Source organism: Lasioglossum baleicum, chromosome 17 (genome assembly GCF_051020765.1).
Source record: "Lasioglossum baleicum chromosome 17, iyLasBale1, whole genome shotgun sequence".
Classification (NCBI taxonomy): Eukaryota; Metazoa; Arthropoda; class Insecta; order Hymenoptera; family Halictidae; genus Lasioglossum; species Lasioglossum baleicum.
The window spans coordinates 8570982-8589040 of record NC_134945.1 but is presented as its reverse complement, the minus strand read 5'-3'; the positions used below and the strand labels follow the sequence as shown (position 1 = coordinate 8589040).

The 18059-nt window shown below is 34.6% G+C and overlaps 1 protein-coding gene across 1 annotated transcript in view; it reads left to right on the top strand.

Moving 5' to 3' along the window:
• Window positions 1–1851: 1851 nt before the first annotated feature.
• Chd64 (transgelin calponin-3) overlaps window positions 1852–18059 on the top strand; it is a 24144-nt gene continuing 7936 nt past the window's right edge. Inside the window, exon 1 of the mRNA XM_076442064.1 lies at window positions 1852–2133. Within this exon, the coding sequence (XP_076298179.1) occupies window positions 2080–2133 (54 nt within the window). The 5' untranslated portion in view covers window positions 1852–2079. The remainder of the gene's footprint in view (window positions 2134–18059) is intronic.

Sequence of the window (18059 nt, the reverse complement as noted above, 5' to 3'; positions counted from 1 at the left end):
ACCTCAGAGTCACCAACCGCTCGAGTGTTAAGAGTTAAACTACATTAAATTTCCAACATATTAGATATAAATTATTTAAGCGATCAGGGTTGAAAAATTTTCAGTTGAAAACGAGTCAATAAGAAGCATAATGAAACTTTATAGGACATATTCTTAGCCTTTGCTTGGCACAGCTACACCGAACACGACTTGTTGCTTCTAATGCTCAGTTGATAACGATGACATTGATGTTTCCAGTGCGCTAACGTGGAAAAAAGCATTGTCCATCTTATACGGTGCCCAACGTTTACGACAGACTCTTAGTGTTTTCAAAATATCCGCAAAAATGAAGGTGGTTGTATGCAGTAGAAATTTCAGTCATTATCGGACCAGAACATTTTTCCATTTCCACAAAAATAGAAGTTCTCTTGTAGTACGAATATTTGTGGAACAGAAAGGAAGTTCCAGCAACGTCATTTGATAACTGTTTTCTTCGAACAGAAAAGTGAACAGTCACAAAACTGCTGTTGTATAAGAACTACAGTAGAACTTCGATTATATCCGTGGTAATTTGTGGAACATGATTGTTCGGATAATAAAACAATTACATAGTTTCAGTCAGAGTTGTGCAAAAATTTTATTTCAATAAAACTTTCGAATGAAGTGGGTTTAAAACCCACTTGGAAAAGACCCACTTTATTCGAAATTTTTATTTTTTCCCAATTCTGGTTTCAGTGCTGAACTTAATCCTTATTAAAGTTTATTTGTCTCATTAATAATTTCAATACGTTTACGTTCTTGAATTCTTTGAATCTGTTCATTGTTTTAAATTGCACCTACCCATTTTCGTCATTATTGTTTGGTTATTATATTTTTATGGATTTATATTTCCATCATGCCTGTATTATTTATCTTTCTAATTATAGCTACACACAGAGTGTCTTATTTAACTCTGTCCCCCCTAATAGCTGTTATTTACACAGACACAACTAAATGTTTGGAGAGATAGTATTTGGAGGGGGATGTAAGTCTGTGTCGAAGTACAGTAGAACTTCGATTATATCCGTGGTAATTAGTAGAACATGATTGTTCGGATAATACAACAATTACATAGTTTCAGTGCTGAACTTGAATGAAAAATGGACTATTGATTCAATCGATTAATGAAGTTAATCGTCAATCGTTGAAAAATCGGAGACTGATTTAATCAATTGTTGAAGTCAACCGCCACACGGTCTATCCATAAATTATAATAAGGAGGGGGAGAGAGACAGACAGAGGCGGAGATGGAGAATTGACAGAAATATATCTCGACAAAAACTCAGTTTACATTTTTTTTCAGTATGCATACAGTTTTGATTCTGCATTTCATTTCGAAATTTCAGCAGTTGATCATTAATCAATTATCCGATTGGCGATTACAATTGAAAAGAATGTAATCGTTAACCGCAATTAACGACTAAAGTAGGAGTTTATTTGTTAATTGCGATTAACGATTGAAGTAGACATTTATTCGTCAATCGTTGATTAAATTTTGCCCAACTCTGACTTAATTGAAGCGTGCAGTAAATCGTATAGGGTACGGGTTGGTTTAACGTAAATTAATTCTTTGCGAGGCCCGGATAATCGAGGTTCTACTGTAATTGAAAAGGGCAAGATTTGGTAGAGAAGCGGCGAACAGAGAGGCCTGGTTGAAAGTTCTGTTGGCAGTTGGTGCGGGCAGAAATTTTTCGAAGCCGGCACGAAAGCGACTCCGGGAATTCGTCGGACGCCGCCTGACGTCATCCTTGTGCCAGACTGGAGAACGGAGGTCACGTGTCACGCGGCGTCAGACGAAAACTCGATACCGGGCAGGCACTAGGTACTGTTGGCACACGGTGCGGCGGCCAATAAGCGTCCGAAGGACTCTCTCCAGCGCGGCGCGCGTTCTTGATCGTGTCAGTCGACCCGTGACCGTCGAACAGTGTTCACCGTACACGGTGATTCTTCCGCGAGCTACCGAGCAGCCGAGATATACCCTAAGTTTCCTCCCTTGGACGTTCTTCGTTTGTTTCTTTCTTCCTTCGCCGCGTCGGTGAAACGAATCTAGATACACGCGCGATGGCTTCCCACAGAGCTGCCAAGTCAGGTTTCGCGGCAGAAGCCCAGAGGAAGGTAAGAAGATGAATACCTGTTTCTCTCTTTTCCCTTTCCTCGCCGCCTGTTTTCCTTCGGGACTCGTTTACCACCCAGTGACCCAGTGACGACCATCCCCCGAGGGACTCGACCTACTGAGGGTGACGCGCATGCGCACTCGCGGGGGTTCATTGTGCCTGGATTCGTGTCGGATGCGAAAGATACGTTCTCCGGGGTTGATCGATGGAATGTACTGAACTGTGGGATTTAGTTCAACGTAAATGTTGATTTGGTGCTCACAGGAAACAAACTCCGGGCATTTGTGAAATATCAGACGATTGCGCAAGGTCGTGTCCGATTTGGAAATAAAATTCAATGGAGAAATTTTAAAGAATACAGTTTCATTAATCAATTATGTAGTCACCATTCTTTTCAGAAAAGAATGGCTATATAATTGATAAACCTCTTGTCGTACTTTGACGAGCCAGACTCGCGATAAAGATTTTTAACAAAGTCTAACAAATATGAATGTTACACGTTTCATTTTAGACGAAATCAAATTTGATCCGTTTATAATCAATATCTAAGCGTTAAAATAAATGTAGCCATCCAGAAAATATACATTTTCTTTCCCCTTCTACGACAGTTCTCTGCATAAAGACGTTCTAATCACTGTAACTGTAAAAGAAAAGGTACGGCAACGGGTTAATAAAGCTGTATTCTTTAAAATTTAACCATCGAATTTCATTTTCAAATCGGACACGAACTTGTACAATCATCCGATATGAACTAGACTAGTATTTTATTTGTAACCGAACAAACTTCTTACGCGAAGAAATAAATTACCATTCGTTGTTGCTTACGGAAACTATTCCCAAGAAATGTGATATTTAGACCGCGGATCTTTATACAAAATAAAAATTTTCCACCAGAATTGCAACAAACCGGAATGAAATAGAAATTTATTTTCTTTCTTAATATGTTTGATATGTTGATAATAATATAACAGTATTTTTTAATTCTGCTAATGTGTTTACTGTTTTAAATTGCACTTACTCATTTTTGTTATAAATGCATGATATCCGCTGTCTAATTATAATATACATACAATAACAATTTGTCGTAAATCATTCATTCATCAATAATGACTCATTCTGCTGGCATTCGGACAAATCTGCTTAACACGGTTGTAAATACTGAAGTCTTCATTCTGTTTTGTTTTCGTGATTTGCAAAATCAGCGCGTAGATAGTAAATATTATGCCAATTGAACGTAATGTAGAAACAAAAGAATCCGCGTGTTTTGAATCTCGATATACGTGTCGTACAGACGCTTGTGTTAAACATACTGTGTGACACTTCTCGAAGTAATCTCGTAGGAAATTAAAATGCACGGCGTGTAACAGTGAAAGCCGGTTACGTTTTACGTTTACATAGTTTCAATATTTGGAAATGTTTCTTTACACACGAGATCGTTAAACTAACACTAGGTTTACGGGATCCGTCAAAATGACGGATTCTAATCTTCTTAACTTGTGATTATTAAAATTGTGAAGATGCTTCCCTAAGGAATTATTTACCAAATTTATTTGTTTGGGTATGTATTATTGGAAAATTGGCCTAAAATTTGTGTGGACACATTCTTGCTATGTTTATAAAATAATGTGAAATACGGTGTTCCCGCGATTGATGCGACTTTCGGTCGATCGCGCTACAAAGAAGGTATTAGGGTGTTTAAATTTTAAATTGGGGTTTTATGGTACTTGAGGTATCATACTCGGGTATGGAATAGCATTAGTACAATACAACTATTTCCCGCTTAGCACCGTTGTTTACCCAGGATCGTCGTTTACACTTGGAGAAGTTATCCAAGAAATCTATGTTCGGCACACACACACACACACACGTATAAAAACGTAGTACCATTTCGTTTCCTGAGACTCGATACCCCCGAGGTTCTCACAACAATCGCGGGAACACTGTAGTTGTTTCTAGAGCTCCGTAAACCTAGTGTTAACATCATAAAAAAGAAGAGAAGAATACATTTTGGAGCGTTTGTGTTTTCAACGCATTTACTTAATAGCAATTTAAATTTTGTAATATGCAACTCAACTTGAAAAAGAACAAAAAACAAACAATAATTAACTATTTCAAATAGTTTATTATTCGTGTTTTACAAATGTATTTTCATTTGGCGTTTAAATCAAATGAATTATTTTCAAGTAATATTTTATTTCAATTGCACTGTTCGGATAAAATCATAAATACAGTTTCACCTCAGAAAGAGGTTATTGAAAGAGGCCATTCGCTGTTAGTATTGTTAACGCAATTGACGATGTTGATACGAAATAAACAGAATTTTGAGAGTACGAATTATTTGATCAAATACAGGATGAAATGAAAAATTAATTTGAAGTAATTATTTGGCTGTTTAAACTAACATGATTATTTCAAATGACATGTCTCAGGTCAACAATTGTTATTGAAGTAACTAAATTCATTATTAAATTTTGTTAGCTATATTCATTTAGTGTAGAAATTGATCGAACCTGAGCGCCGTGAAAATAATTATTCGTTAAATACATTCATTAAATTTTGTTGTCCATTCTTTAAACTTGAGCTGCATTCGCTTTTATAATTGTTTTTTAGTGCACGAAATAAATAGAATTTTGGAGAGAGAGTATTAACTATTTGATCAAATGAAAGAGTATTGTGAATTAAAGTTGAATTTAAAATTATTTGAATTTCATTTCAAGGTTCAAATAATGTAATAATTATTTGGCTGTTCAAACCAGCTTATTTTAAATATCACGTAGCCAAATAAAATGATACATTATCTTAACGATCATTTCCCAAATAATTTATTTCGATGGTGCCCAAGCCTGTTATTTTCTTAAGCGATAAACGTCGAATCGTGTAAACATTTTAAAAACTGATGCAAACACGGATTTGTTTGGAATGCGATTTGGACGCATAAAGCAGATAACACGAATTCGCTGAAAATTATCAAAGTTTTGTTAGGTGTGTCCCATTCGAGACACCTGAAGACATATCGTGCCCACCTTGAATTCTCTCACAAGTTCACCGGGCAACAGCTGCCAGCCGGCCGGGCCCTTCCTTTCTGTCGGGGAATTAAAATGAAACTCTCCTGTTGCCAAAGAAGGGAGCGTCCCTCGCGAAACCCGCTGGCCATGGTACATTTCTTTAGTGCAATCGTATCGTGAATGTCCCTCTAGTGTTCTTAAAGAATTACGATAGATCACGTAACGATTACAAAATTCGACTGCCATTAAAATTGTTAGTGATTCATTTTGTTTGCAATCGCTTTGCTCGTCAAGTTCATTGAAAGCTTGTGACGGTAATCCCTGACTTCACTTTTATTTATTTATCTTAAATAGAAATAAATAGATATAAAACTATCGAAAGATAATTTGAACATTTTTTGCTACATCATGTGTGTACACATTTCTGCTTTGAAAAATACTTTACATTTTTTCTGGCTGAATCTTGATTCTGCTATCAAATTAACTGGACACCTTTTGAAACCTAATAACTTTTTTCAAATTGGACCAAATGATTTGAGGTGTTTTATATGTTAGAAAGATAGTTATCTATACATAATGTCCAAAAATATTTGATTGAAATTGCAGATCTTTATGCTAAATAAAAAATGTGTGCGTTGATTGGAGAACACAGGAGCCAAATAAAAATTGTATTCTTCTTTTAATTATCCTATTAAGCTGAAACTAATGCATTGATGCCTTTAAATATTTTTAACATGTCCACAGCTTTAAATTGTATGTACCCATTTTTGTCATAAATGCATAAAATCCGCAGTCCAGTCATGATTTTTAACGTGTTTACCTGTACCTATTACAAAAATTTAGACAAATCAAAATTAGTAAACCCAAAACTCAAAGATTCTTACATCTCTCGGTGCCTATAGCTTTTGTATGCGTCAACCGATTTCGATAAAACTTCGTGAATGTAACATAACTCACTCAGATCTACAAAAGACATACTTCAAATTTTCAGTATAGGCACAGATAAAAAATTGAGAATCGTGACCTTCACTATCTTCTTCCGAATTCCGAGCGATAGCAATTCCAAAAACATTTTTATCACACGTTACCTAGTAAACTATAATTCTTCTAACATCTCAAAAAGGAACTCGTCATTTGATTCAATTTGAAAAAAGTTATTAGTTTTTAAAGGGTATTCACTTGATGTTATCGCTGACAGTAAGTGATGTGAAAACTCGAAAGAATAGAGAGAGAGAGAGAGAATCACGGAAAAGAACTTCCAACACACTACATACACAACGAACTACCCTTTGTAATAATAAACGAGATAATACTTTAAGGAAAGAACACTGTTACACTGAAATAAATAAAAAGAATGGATGCACGACCGCGTTTAAATTAAACAAGAGAGAGAAAGAGAGAGAGAGAAAAAAATAGGGCAAAATACAAGGGGTCCGTTGTATCTTGGAGCGAAACCGGGTTCTTTTTGTCGCTCGTAAAACAATTGTCGAGTAACAAGTACGAAGGACGCTCATTATTGCACTGGTAGAGGAACGTATGCTCGTTACGAAGATACGCTTATCGCCATCGGAATGCAACGGTGCGTTCTATTTTGCTGATACACCGCCATTTTCGTCCCAGTTCCAGGAGGACGTGGGTCTGACGTAAGAATTATAGAATTGTCACAAAGATTCAATAGTTGTTTGACAAACAAGATTCGATGCAGTCGGCTAAAATGGATAAAATAAACTGGATAAAATAATCGATTGTCACGTATGTATGCACGTGTGACGATAACAATTCTAGCGCGGCAATAGGTCATTGATAGCATTGGTATCGTTCTCTCAAGGTACTAGGCCGCAAACCACGAACATGTTTCATAAAACTAGCCCTATACAGTATACTAATCAGTAGAATTTTACGCATTTATAACAAAAATGAGTAGTTGCAATTTGAAACAGTAAAAACATTAGTAATATTTAAAAATACTGTTTCATTATTGTATATTATAACTAGACAGCGGATTTTATGCATTTATAACAAAAATGAGTAGGTGTAATTTAAAACGGTAATCACATTAGCAGAATTAAAAAATACTGTTTCATTATTTTCAACCTATCAACCATATTCAGAAAGAAAATGATTGTATATTATAACTGGACAGCGGATTTTATGCATTTATAACAAAAATGAGTAGGTGTTATTTAAAACAGTGAACATATTAGCAGAATTAAAAAGTACTGTTAGGCTAATAGGATTTTCAATAATTGTGCTGTACCAAAAGAAAGCATAGAGATTTTCTTTTACATTGCAATCTTAAATGAAACTGTTAGATGACGTTATTGAGGGTAACTTGTTAGTTCACAATGAAAATTGCTGTTGCTATTGAAGGTTCCATTAAAACGTGTTTAGCCATGTATCATAGATTTTTCAAAATTATGCAATAATCACGGGTCGGTAATATGAATATATTAAGAAAGAAAATAAATTTCTATTCAACTCCAGTTTGTTCCACTTCACGTAGAAAATCTTTATTTTGCGTAAAGATCCGCTGTTGATCAAAACGCTTCGTAACATTTACATTCTAACAGCGGACATTTCACGTGCAACAATCTAACATCGGGCCATGCATATTCACCAATGCCATGTCTGTCAGGGTTGGGCACATTGAAATGAATTTGAAATAAGATAACAAATAATCATCTGACACTAATAGCCTCAGTTAGGTGCATGTGATCTGAAATAATGAATTATTTTAAATACTTTATCACTTGTATTTTACTTTATTTTTCATTTCACGTTTAAATGAAATCAAAAGTATTTTCAAATAATTTTTCATTTCAAATAAAATAATATATAGTTACATATAGTTTCACCTCAAGAAAAGGTTCTTCGTGTAACTAAATTAATCATTGAACTTACACATATGCTAATTTTTCTTGTTGTATGGTTAAGGTTTAGCTGCATTCGTTTTTAATATTGTTAACGCAGTTGAAGATGTCGACACGAAATTAATCGAATTTTGGAGAGTACGAATTAGTAACTATAACTAAATGCATTGTTAATTTTAGATTTATGTTCAATTTTTTAGTTCAACGATTAAAGTGTAGCTGCATTCGCTCTTGAAATTGTTCTTTAGTACACGAAATACATAGAATTTTGGAGAGTATGAATTACATAATCAAATGAAAGATTATCTGAATTTCATTTCAAGTTCTAGCAATGAAATAATTTTTTAGAAAATTATTTGGCTGTTGAGATAAACCAACATATGATTACTTCAAATAGCATGTAGTCAAATAATATAGTATATTATGTATACATATATTATATCAAATAATGTAGTATAGTAATTATCTTAACAATTATTTTTCAAATCATTTATTTTGATAATGCCCAAGCCCAATGTATTTATATAGAAATCGTTATCGCTTACCAGAGTTGGGCAAAAATTTAATCCACGATTGACAAATAAATTTCTACTTCAATCGTTAATCGCAATTAACAATTAAACTCCTACTTTAGTCGTTAATTGCGGTTAACAATTACATTCTTTTCAATTGTAATCGTCAATCGGATAATTGATTAATGATTAACTGCTGAAATTTCGAAATGAAATACTTCGACAATCTATTAACTTCAACAATTGATTAAATCAGTCTCCGATTTTTCGATGATTTCTTTTTTGAATCGACGACTGACGATTAACTTCAATCGATTGAATCAATCGTCCTTTTTTCAATGATTACCTTTTTTAATCGTACACATTAATCAAACAATCTTAGTTAAAATTTTAATTGATTAATGCCCAACTCTGCCGTCTACGTGTTATTATTATTTTAGTTTTCCCCTCTATCCTTTTTTTAGTCCCACATGGGGACGATGTTTCGTTCGGAACTAGAGATAACAATTATAGACACGTGTTTCCGTGAACATCGTGCGATGAATGTGCAGTATTATGCCCCAGATCTAAATATAGGCGTGCTTCATCCCCGAGGAGGATATCTGTATTAGCCACCGGAAGCGCTATAAAGTGGTTTCCGTTTTAGGAATGCATAGACGCCTCGGGATACCCTTACGTCTTCGAATCCCCGTTCTCGTCCTTTTAATCATCAATGTTAGAATCAGCCTAATTTCGTCTCTTACCCTTCCGTTTTTGGCAAATTCTCACTGCAGATGTCCTGTACGTCGCTCGTTGCTTTATCCATCATTGAAGTCTCTATACCACGAGATTATTCAGTACGCTACCAATGAGGACGAAGTGACAGCGTTAATGCCACTTTCTAATCATTTTATTATTGTCCACGTGCAATAACAAATCCAAAAGTTATAAGCAGAAACGTACCCAAAAGTGGGCGAAAAAGTCGTCTTTGGTCACTAATCATGTCACAACTTTTGAACGAATGGACTTTTTCGAATGCGGATTTCTTCTAAACCTTCCCGAAGAAATGCTACATCTAATGGCTAAAATCCCAACTTTCTACGTTCAGCCGTTCTCAGTTGAAGCCGTCACAAACAGACAGACAAACAGACACGATTTTATCATATTTATTTATTATAGCTTCAAACCGACTGGTTTATCTAGCACTTGAATTTTTCCGTAATTAATCATTAAAAGAGCACTAAAAGTGATTAGTTTATATTCCTACATAAAAAGAGCGAGAATGTATCTATCCAGTTTTCTAACAATTTTTGAAATAATTACATCCAAAGAAATACATTTGTGTTGAATACAGACATTAGAACCCGTCATTCTGACGGGTCTCGTGTACCTAATTTGAACAAAATTTAGTTATGTGTAGTAACATTCAGTAAATAAATGCAGGGACGAATTCAAGACACCAGTTAAGTAGTCTATTAATCTTTGTCCGCTATTATAGAAAACTATTTTATTAGAATAATATCCACTATACTGCTACTTTCCAATTTTTTTTTTCAATACAAAGGAATCTGTTTGGCACTTGTATGAAAACTGTTTCGAACAGCCAGAGTGTCATTGTGCTATGAAAAGAATCGTAGTTTTCTAATTGTTTTTTAATACAATGAATAATTTGTTTTCTTAAACAAAAGAAGCAAATAAACTCGGTCGAGGTATCCAAATAATTTATTTTAGAACAATGGGTTCCTCTCTTTTTTCTTATTGCATCAATTGAATGGTAGAAAAATCAACAGTGGAATCATTAATATTTATGCGATCGTTATGGAGTGCTCGAGATTCGAGGCAGATAGAAATTTATTACGTTTTAAGTGGAAAGTTCATGGTTGTTCCTCGGCCGTGAAATTTGCTCTACCAATCGTGGGAATTCATCACTATTAATTTCAAGGAATGCAAGACTGCGAATGAGGTGGTCGTATCAAAGCTGCTCTGGGATCTTCGTGAACTCGATCATCTTCCTTGATATTATCGTTAGCTATTGTTCCTATGCCTCACTGAACCAATCTTAATAATTATCTCATGTCGCATAACCTGGTTTAAATCTTCTTTTTTATATAAAACCTATTTCCATTTTTTTCCGGTATTATTTAATGCACAAACAGCGATTATCAAGAAGAAACGTGGTTCGTAATGTTTCACTATATTTATTGAAAGGGCAGTTATAGGGAAAATCGGAAAATCCGGTTTTGGCCTACTTCCCTTACCTGTAAAATTCTGAAAACATTAGTAAACGAAACAGAGTAACTCTACCTCTGCTATTTATTATTGTTTGGATTATGTCAGTACGTGCTGCAGAAAGTTAGTCACATTGTAATTTAAATGAAATAAAAAAACGATCATTACGAATACCTTATTATTAGACTGCGGATCTTTATGCAAAATAAAAATTACCTGCATTGACTGCAAGAAAAAGAAACCAAATTGGATGTTATGTCTTCCCTTAATAATTTTAATAGAGGATAAATCATATATTGACATTTTAATTTTGAAAATTTTCCAACAATTTTGAATATCATCTACTCAATTTTTCTATAAATGCATAAAGATCCGCAGTCTACTTATTATATTTATTTAATCCATAAAATTGAAAATTGAATTTCATCTACTCAATTTTTCTATAAATGCATAAAGAAAATATATTCTAATAATTGTTTATTTCAAATACTTCCTCCAAATAAAATAAAAAAAATAGTTTTACGTAAAATGTTAAACGAAATGAATTGATTAACCGAATTGTATAATACAGGTGGAACTAATTGAAAATATTTTGTTTGAATTTCTATTTATTTTTGCACAGAAATATAATTTGAAATATAGAAGTAGCTAAATAGAGAGAGTACTCGCACAAAAAAACGGTAATGCGCTCCAACAAGGACTGTTGAATGTCATAAATCATCGGGAGGCGAATGATCGATAATTAAAGTCGACTTGGCCCAATGCTCGAGTAGGATATGACATAAGGAAGAAGCTATGTCCGAATGACTCACGAACGAGAGAAAGTTTCCCGGGAACGGATCCATGCCTTACACTTAACCTTATCGCGATACTTTACCGTGAAGATCGTGAGATCGCAAAATTATATCCGCCCTTTTGATCAATCAGCATTTTCCTAAGAATATTATCAATGGTTATTCCAGTTTTCGCGAAACAGTTCCCTTAACTTTAACTTCCTCGAATACCGTATTAACTCTTTGCACTCCGAATTATTTTTCAATCTTTTTGCCAACAACTACCTACTATTTTAAGCGTTTTATTTGAAATTGACTTTCAAAGGACAGTTCCCGTACTGCTACATATTTTAAACAATTTTGTTTAATAATTATTAGACTGCGGATCTTTATACAAAATAAAAATTGTCTGCATCGATTGCAAGGAATAAAATATAGAATATTTCTTCCCTTAATGATTTTAATAGAGAAAGAATCATATATTGACATCTTCAATTTTCAAAATTTTACAACGATTTTGAATTTCATGTGCCCAATTTTTCTATAAATCCATAAAGATCCGCAGTCTACTATAATTATATAAAATATATCTCTCAGACTTTGTTGTAATTTATATTTGTGGAACTTGAATTTGTTTTTAACTACAAAATAAGACAATTAAAAACCCGTTTTATTTACATTTTTCTTTCTCTGATGGTCGAGTCACAATCGACAAAGGGAGTGTAAAGGGTTAATAGACGGAATCGACATATCGTTAATTCAGAAGAAAAGTGACATAAGTCGAACAAAGGGAATTTTACAGGAGAACCATTTGAAAATTACCTAAAATTGTCAATTTTTTAAATTGTCTATAACCAACTTAGAAATGTAAAATAATTTGTTGTTATTTAGATACTGGGTTAATTATCATGTATGTTATTATCATATATTTATTATTATTCTTGTTTTAGAAATATATTTTGCGTTGTGTCACTTTTCTTATGAACGAACGATATACGCATATTTTTATCGAACTATTTGAAGGAGCGTACCGATTTGAATTCCGTTCGAGTCACTGCAGAACTTTCGAAAAGAAAATAATGAAGAAATCGGACTAAGTGAACTGAAATGTTTTTAAACGACTCACTTAACCGGATAAGAGTATTCTATTGTTCCGGCGGAGTACATACGTACGCATTCCAAGAGAAAACGCAACTTCCTTGTTCACGTGGAAGTCCGCAATTAGTCATGTACCGATGATTTCTTTGGTCAGTGACACTTCAAATTTTCGTGAAACTTGATGGTAATACTCGCATCAGAACTTTGAATTTAACACTAGGTTTACGGGCTTCTTGAGCAAAATTACAAAAACCATAACTGTTGTATTAATTCTTTTCCAATTTATTTTGAATAACTTTTTTATGAATGGACCAAACGACTTCAATTTCTCTGTAAGGCTAGAAGTTTAGTAGTTCAGACTTGTAGTTTAGTAAATGACGTTTAAAAAATATGTTGAAAAAATGCATTTGGTCGGAATTATGAAAAACAATAGTAAAAATCTATTTTTTCAACTTTTTTAGCTGGGCCAACAACGAAAATTTAAAAGATGTGTTTGGTCAACTCGTATAAATTATATACGTTCTGAAAATTTCATTGAAATTGGTTTACGAGTTATAAACGATCAAAATTTTTTCTACAATTCCGAACAATTGCATTTTTTGACAAAATTTCTTTTCACATCCTATAGTAAACTGATTGCTCTAGCTTCCCAAACAAATTCAAATCGTATAGTAGAATATTTAAAAAGTTATCGTTTTTTTTACAGCGTCCGAATATTAATTCGGGTCACTGTACCTTAATTTTATCTTCGATTCTTAATTTTTGAAAACGCTACGAACTTTCGTTCCAACCCAATATTTATTGTACAGCATGCAAGACTTTTTAACAACTTCGACAGTGTAAGCATTAGGGTGACACTATGACAATAAATATGTTAATGACAGAAATAACTTACGACAGCATACCGAGAACCGTAGTTTATGAATAATCGTCGCTTTTGAATCGAAGAACCACATTTTCATGGTGAAATCCAGCAGAATGCAGATGTAGGATTCCACGCGCGTCTCGATTTGCTTAACAGAAATACTGCATGCACGGTGTCCTTCGCCTCTATTGCCTGGCCTTGCACGTCAACTAATGATTTGTGTACAAATTCATATTCGGGCACGCGTAGTTTCGCGACTCGCAATTGCATCACCGCGAAATCTGATCTGTAGTTCTTTTCTCGAATCGATTATGAAATTTTAAATTGCCTTTACCAAAGAGCATAGATATTAATTCGTTAAAAAGTGGTAGATTACTCATTGTGCTACTACAAAAACTATCTAGTCATGTGATTACAAACAGATTTCTAATTTGAAATTCCATTCACATGAGACCATATTTATCTTTGCAAAAGTCGTGAAATTGTAGTATTTACTTGGAAGAACAAGTTGTAAGGAAGAAATGATATATTTAAAATTCCCTTTTGCAAGAGCAATATTAGAAAGCAGAATGTAACAATATAAATTGATTGAACAATTCTTTTCTTTTTTTATTGAAGGAATTCATTAACACTAAACCTACCACTGTCGCGTCGGTCAAATAACCGGTGTTAGATTTTTAATTTTATAATTATTGAAACGATGACGTTGTTTACATGGAAATTGGTTCGACAAATATATTTATCCAAGCACGTATTGCAATAAAAATTGCACAAAATCTAAATAAATAGAGCCTTGTCATTTTTATCAGATTAAACATTTTAATCGCTTTCAGTGCTCGGTAGTTTTATTGTTAAAAAGTGTTTAGCCATATATGTACCATAGATTTTTCAAAATTTTGCAATAATGACCGGTCGGTAATGTGTTAAGGGGTGGGGTCTCCTTTGTAGGTCTGGACGCAGCGTATTTAAATTTGAACGAAATCCGAAATTTTACTCCGAAGTGTCCGTTTTCGCGTGGAATGACCCTATTGATACACGCTTGCTTGTAAAGGTATTGCTGGGAAATTGCAATATTTGGGAGGCCACGATTGACAAAACATTATCGTGAAATATTCTAGAATATTCCTCGAAAGGATAATGCGATATCGTTTCTTGGACATCGTAGACGCACGCGTCTAAATTGACGCAGTGGGTCACACCTAGACGCAGCTCTGATGAAGTATGACGAATGGAGCATAAAACGCTGCGTTCAGACGCGCGAAGGAGAGGCGGCAGACTCGTTTCCAGGATTGCAAGGGTGCGGGATTCGCCTTTTCATTTCTGGATAATACAAACACGGGTTTTTTCCGTAGTCAGAAACGCTAGACAAAAGATCGATCTAGGGCGATATCTCGTCCAAAAGTCCTATTTTATCGTTTACGACTTACGTAGCTATGAAAATAGCTACATGCACAGTTGTATGCTTCCAAATAATGCAAATTACGCCTCGTCAACGAAAAGTAGGACTTTTAAGGGAGATAGCACCCTAGATCGATCTTTTATGTAGCGTTTTGACTACTGAAAACCTCCATTTTTTGTATTATCAAGAAAGGAGAAGGCGAATCCCACAACCTTTTCCAATCCTGGAAAAAGTAGTCTACTCCCTTAACACTAAACCTACCGAGCCTTAAAAGTAACTGGTACATATTCCCCTATAAAAATGACAAGATTGATTTTATGTAGACTTTGTGCAGGTCCTACTGTAATATGTGCTCCACTAAAGATATCTATACGAATCATTTCTTATGAAATTAGTTTTATGATATCAATAATCGTAAAATAATGTGATGGTAGGTTTAGTGTTAAGCTCGAATACAGTTCAAGAAATTGGCTCGAATGGATTTCTGCAAATGTTCGGCAGGAGATTATACAATTGTGACGTGTACGTAAAGTGACTTCATTCAATTTGCGGAGATCCACGTGCTAGCACGAGGCGCTGATGCCTTACCTGTTCAGGCTTCATCTCGTTTAGAGGCCCTTATATGGTCGACAGTCGACAGCAAGCAACAACCTTCGAGGTAGCTCACAATTGTAAACGTCTTGCGTATAAGTGGATATACCATGCTGAAATATCGCGAGTCCTTGTGAAATGGGTCAACGAATTCGTTTTTTTTCCAAACAGGTGTACCTACACGTAAAAACTAGTTATTTACTAGACTGCGGATTTTTATACAAATATCGATTTTTACATATAATTGTATATATGTATATCTATATCTACATCGAAAAAAGTTTATTTTGTCAATGGATATGTAATGTACGTACATACGTATATCTATTTTATTTTACTATAAAATGATAAGTAGAATAAATGAATTTGCGATTTAAATGAGTCGCCCGAAATTCAAAGATTTTTACGTTTCACAATGCCCACAGCTTTTTTATGCATCAACAGATTCCAATGAAACTTTGTACATGTATAAAACTTACTTAGATTTACCAAATACATGTTTTAATTGTTTTAAATATTCATTACAGGCACAGATAAAAAGACTTTTTCCTTTGTGATTGAACCAATAAGAATTACAAAAAAAAATTATTTACACACTAGGACTGGCTAGTAAACCAATCCTTCTAACGTCTTAAAGAAATTCAAGGCATTTGGTCCACATTGAACAAAATTATACCTTTTCAAAGGGTGTACGAACATTTTATACTTCATTATTTGTACATAAAATTGTTAGAAAGTAGCCGTTGATTAAACCAATATCAAATGAATCCACAATCAGTGCGATCTTCCTTAAAGGCGATCCACCATTTAAGGAATATCGTTAAAAGCAAGATCGTTTTGGGGGCAAATCTTCTGTCATCGAGTCGAGTTTCTGCAACCGAAATGGAAACTGGTCGATCGAGGGGAACATTCTTCTTGAACGTAGTTCTCCTTGCATCCGTGATCAAGGTGGATCGACGTAATCCATGTGCTCACTTTTTCCTTTTCACTTTATGAAACGGAAACTTGTTATGTATGTCGTATGCATATAATGTTCTGCAATGAATCTCTTTGATAGAGATGATTTCAGTTTCTCTTAGCAGGACAATAGCGAAATAAAATTATTGATTATATATTTATTTTTGGTTGATTTGATCGTTTGTAAATTGTTGTGACAAACCTTAAAGCGGTAGACTCGTTTCCAGGATTGCAACGGTGCGGAATTCGTGTTCCCGTTTCTTGATAATACAAAAATGGCTGTTTTCAGTAGTCAAAAACGCTAGATAAAAGATCGATCTAGGGCGCTATCGCCCTCAAAAGTCATTTTTTTCGTTTACGAGGCGTGATTTGCATGATTCGGCTATTTTCATAGCTACACGCGCGGTTGTATGCTTCCGAATAATGCAAATTACGCCTCGTAATCGTAAAAGTAGGACTTTTGAGGGCGATATCGCCCTAGATCGATCTTTTATCTAACGTTTTTCACTACTGAAAACCCCCATTTTTGTATTATCGAGAACTGGGAACGCGAATCCCGCACCCTTGCAATGCTGGAAAAAGGAGTCTACCTTAAGACAAATTTTTAAGAATTCTGCTATAACTCTCAATATTTCAACATATTACATGATTTTTTCAATTATGATTAAGCAGCGGATTTTATGCATTTATGACAAAAATGAGTAGGTGTTGTATGAAACTGTAAAAACATTAGAAGAATTTAAAAATACTGTCAAGCTATTTTCAACCTATTAAACATATTAAGAAAGAAAATAAATTTCTATTCCACTAAAGTTTGTTGTAATTCAAGTAGAAAAATTTTATTTTGCATAAAGATCCGCTGTCTAATTAGATAAATACTAATTATCGGATAAATACTAACCGATAAATACTATCGGATAAATACTAACTATCATTTCAGCACACGACTGATGTTGCTTGAATGATTCACTCGTTTGTCTTTAATTTTCTGAAGAAAAGTCTCAAATAACAAGCACGTCATGCTTTCTTGCATTTATTTTCCACGGAGTGTAGCAGACAGAAATGTTGATCTATTATTTGGACCCTGTTCAAGTATCGATCACCTGCTGGTAGATAACAGTATCGTAGAAGAGACGCCTAATCAGTCTCGTGTATCTTTTGCTGATTAATCGATAACAGCGACAGTTCCGAGCATTGTAGGAAATGATGTTATTTACTTACTGGTTTTATTATCAGTTTCTTGATCGTTTTTATACAACGGCGTCTACCGCTTTCATCTACTCCTCGCTTCTTTTTCTTCCTTAATTGAGAGATAAGTTAAAGTTGAACCAATGCGACGAGATCAATGGAATCGCCGCTCGCCCAAACGGAAAAATTGGTTATCGGAGCTAATTGTGCGGCTAATAAATTGATGTAAGTCGACTCGGTGTAACGAAGGTAATGATTTCGCTGGTTAGTGAAGTAGCAATTCCTTCAATTCGCCTCGTGGTTCATCGATGCCAGGCCTATGACCCAGTTTACATGACCGTGAACGAGAGAACGTGCCCATTAAAAGCGTGATCGCGTCGCGAGTGCTAGAACGCAACGCGATCCTTTAATCGCGAGCACTTGCCCTACCAACTTTTCTGACGCACTCGAATCGTGCCCGT